Consider the following 2,395-nt stretch of genomic DNA (forward strand, 5'->3'; position numbering starts at 1 on the left):
TCCCTAATGCTCTGGGATTCTGGGATTCTGTGATCATCATCATCACCATCATCATCATGATTATCATCACCATCATCATTATCATCACCATCATCATCGTCATCATCATCATGATTATCATCATAATCATCATGATTATCATCATCATCACCGTCATCATCACCATCATCATGATTATCATGATTATCATCAACACCATCATCATCATCATCATAATTATTAGTATTATAATCATCATCACTATCATCATCATAATCATCATTATTATCATCACCTTCACCACCACCATCATTATTATCTTCTTCTTCATCATCATCATCATCATCATTACTATTATCTTCATCATCATAATCATAATAATTATCATCATAATCACCATCATCATCATCATCATCATTTATCATTATCATTATTATCATCACCATCATCATTATTATTACCATAACCATTATTATCATCATAATCATAATTATAATAATTTAAATAAATTTTGACTCTAATTTTAAATTTAATTATTTTGCAATAAAGCTAATATTTATTCAGTATTATTTTCGTTATTATTACTATTACCGTTGTCATTATTGTAGTAGTAACAACAAAAATATAAAACCAATATTTGATTTTTAATAAATATTCGAACTAAATCTGTATTTCTTTAATTATGTGCTAATAAAATTAATAGTTAATTTGTATTGTCATTGTCATAGTCCTCGTTGTCGTTGTCATTGTCACTGTCGTTGTCACTGTCATTGTTATTGTTATTGTCGTCATTGTCATTGTCGTTGTCATTGTCATTGTTATTGTTATTGTCGTAATTGTTATTGTTATTATTGTTATTATTGTTGTCATTGTCATTGTCGTTGTCATTGTCATTGTTGTCATTGTCATTGTCATTATTATTGTTATTGTTGTCATTGTCATTGTCGTCGATGTTGTTGTCGTTGTCGTTATTGTTATTGTTATTGTTGTCGTTGTCGTCGTTTTTGCCATTGTCATTGTTATTGTAGTTGTTATTGTCATTGGCGTTGTCATCGTTGTCATTGTTATTGTCGTTGTTATTGTCATTGTCATTGTCAGTCATTTTCATTGTTGTTATTGTTATTGTCATCGTTATTGTCACTGTCGTCATTGTCGTTGTCGTTATTGTCGTTGTTGTTGTTGTCGTTGTCATTGTCATGTTCATTGTCAGTCATTGTCAATTTCGTCGTTGTCATTGTCGTTGTCGTTGTCGTTGTCGTTGTTGTTGTCGTCATTGTCATTGTCTTTGTTATTGTCTTTGTTATTATTGTCATTGTCATTGTCATAGTTGTTATTATTGTTATTGTCATTGTTGTCATTGTTGTCGTTGTCGTTGTCATTGTTATTGTTATTGTTGTCATTGTTATTGTTATTGTTATCGTCGTTGTCGTTGTCGTTATTGTTATTGTTATTGTTATTGTTATTGTTATTGTTATTGTTGTCATTGTTGTTGTCGTTGTCGTTGTTATTGTTATTGTCATTGTCATTGTCATAGTTATTGTTATTATTGTTATTGTTGTCATTGTTGTCATTGTCGTCGTTGTCATTGTCGTTGTTATTGTTATTGTTGTCATTGTTATTGTTATTGTTATTATTGTTATCGTCGTTGTCGTTATTGTTATTGTTATTGTTGTCATTGTTATTGTCGTTGTCGTTGTCATTGTTATCGTTATTGTTATTGTTATTATTGTTATCGTTGTCATCGTTGTCGTTATTGTTATTGTTATTGTTATTATTGTTATTGTGGTCGTTGCCATCATTGTCATTGTTATTGTTGTTGTCATTTTCGTCGTCATTGTCATTCTCATTTTTATCGTCATTGTTGTTGCCATTGTCATTGTTATTGTCGTTGTCATTGTTATTGTAGTTGTTATTGTCATTGGCGTTGTTGTTGTTGGCGTTGTCATTGTTATTTTCATTGGCATTGTCAGTCATTGTCATTGTTGTTATTGTTATTGTCATCGTTATTGTCACTGTCATTGTCACTGTCATTGTCATTGTCGTTGTCGTTATTGTCGTCATTGTCAGTCATTGTTATTGTTATTGTCATTGTCACTGTCGTTGTTGTCGTTGTTGTTGTCGTTGTCATTGTCGTTGTTGTTGTCACTGTTGCTGTCATTGTCGTTGCTGTTGTTGTTGTCATTGTCATTGTCATTGTCAGTCATTGTCATTGTTGTCGTTGTTGTTGTTATTGTCACTGTCGTTGTCACAGTCGTTGTCATTGTCATTGTCGTTGTTATTGTCACTGTTGTTGTTGTTGTCGTCGTCGTTGTTATTGTCCTTGCTGTCGTTATACCTTGTCCTTAAGGGACCTCTCCTCGGCCTTGGCAGCGAGGTCCCCAGCAGCGGCTGCTATCTTTATGACCTCGCGATGACA

General features: G+C 32.3%; 1 protein-coding gene across 1 annotated transcript; it reads right to left on the reverse strand.

The window, feature by feature from the left end:
• Positions 1-1,185: 1,185 nt before the first annotated feature.
• Positions 1,186-2,040, reverse strand: LOC104539235 (putative uncharacterized protein DDB_G0272478). The gene is made up of 2 exons (XM_010182707.1): positions 1,773-2,040; positions 1,186-1,274 (listed from the first exon to the last, which is right to left on the reverse strand). Exons 1-2 carry the CDS (start codon positions 2,038-2,040, stop codon positions 1,186-1,188), a joined length of 357 nt encoding a protein of 118 aa, XP_010181009.1.
• Positions 2,041-2,395: the final 355 nt, after the last annotated feature.

Source organism: Mesitornis unicolor, unplaced genomic scaffold (assembly GCF_000695765.1).
Source record: "Mesitornis unicolor isolate BGI_N332 unplaced genomic scaffold, ASM69576v1 scaffold6064, whole genome shotgun sequence".
Classification (NCBI taxonomy): domain Eukaryota; kingdom Metazoa; phylum Chordata; class Aves; order Mesitornithiformes; family Mesitornithidae; genus Mesitornis; species Mesitornis unicolor.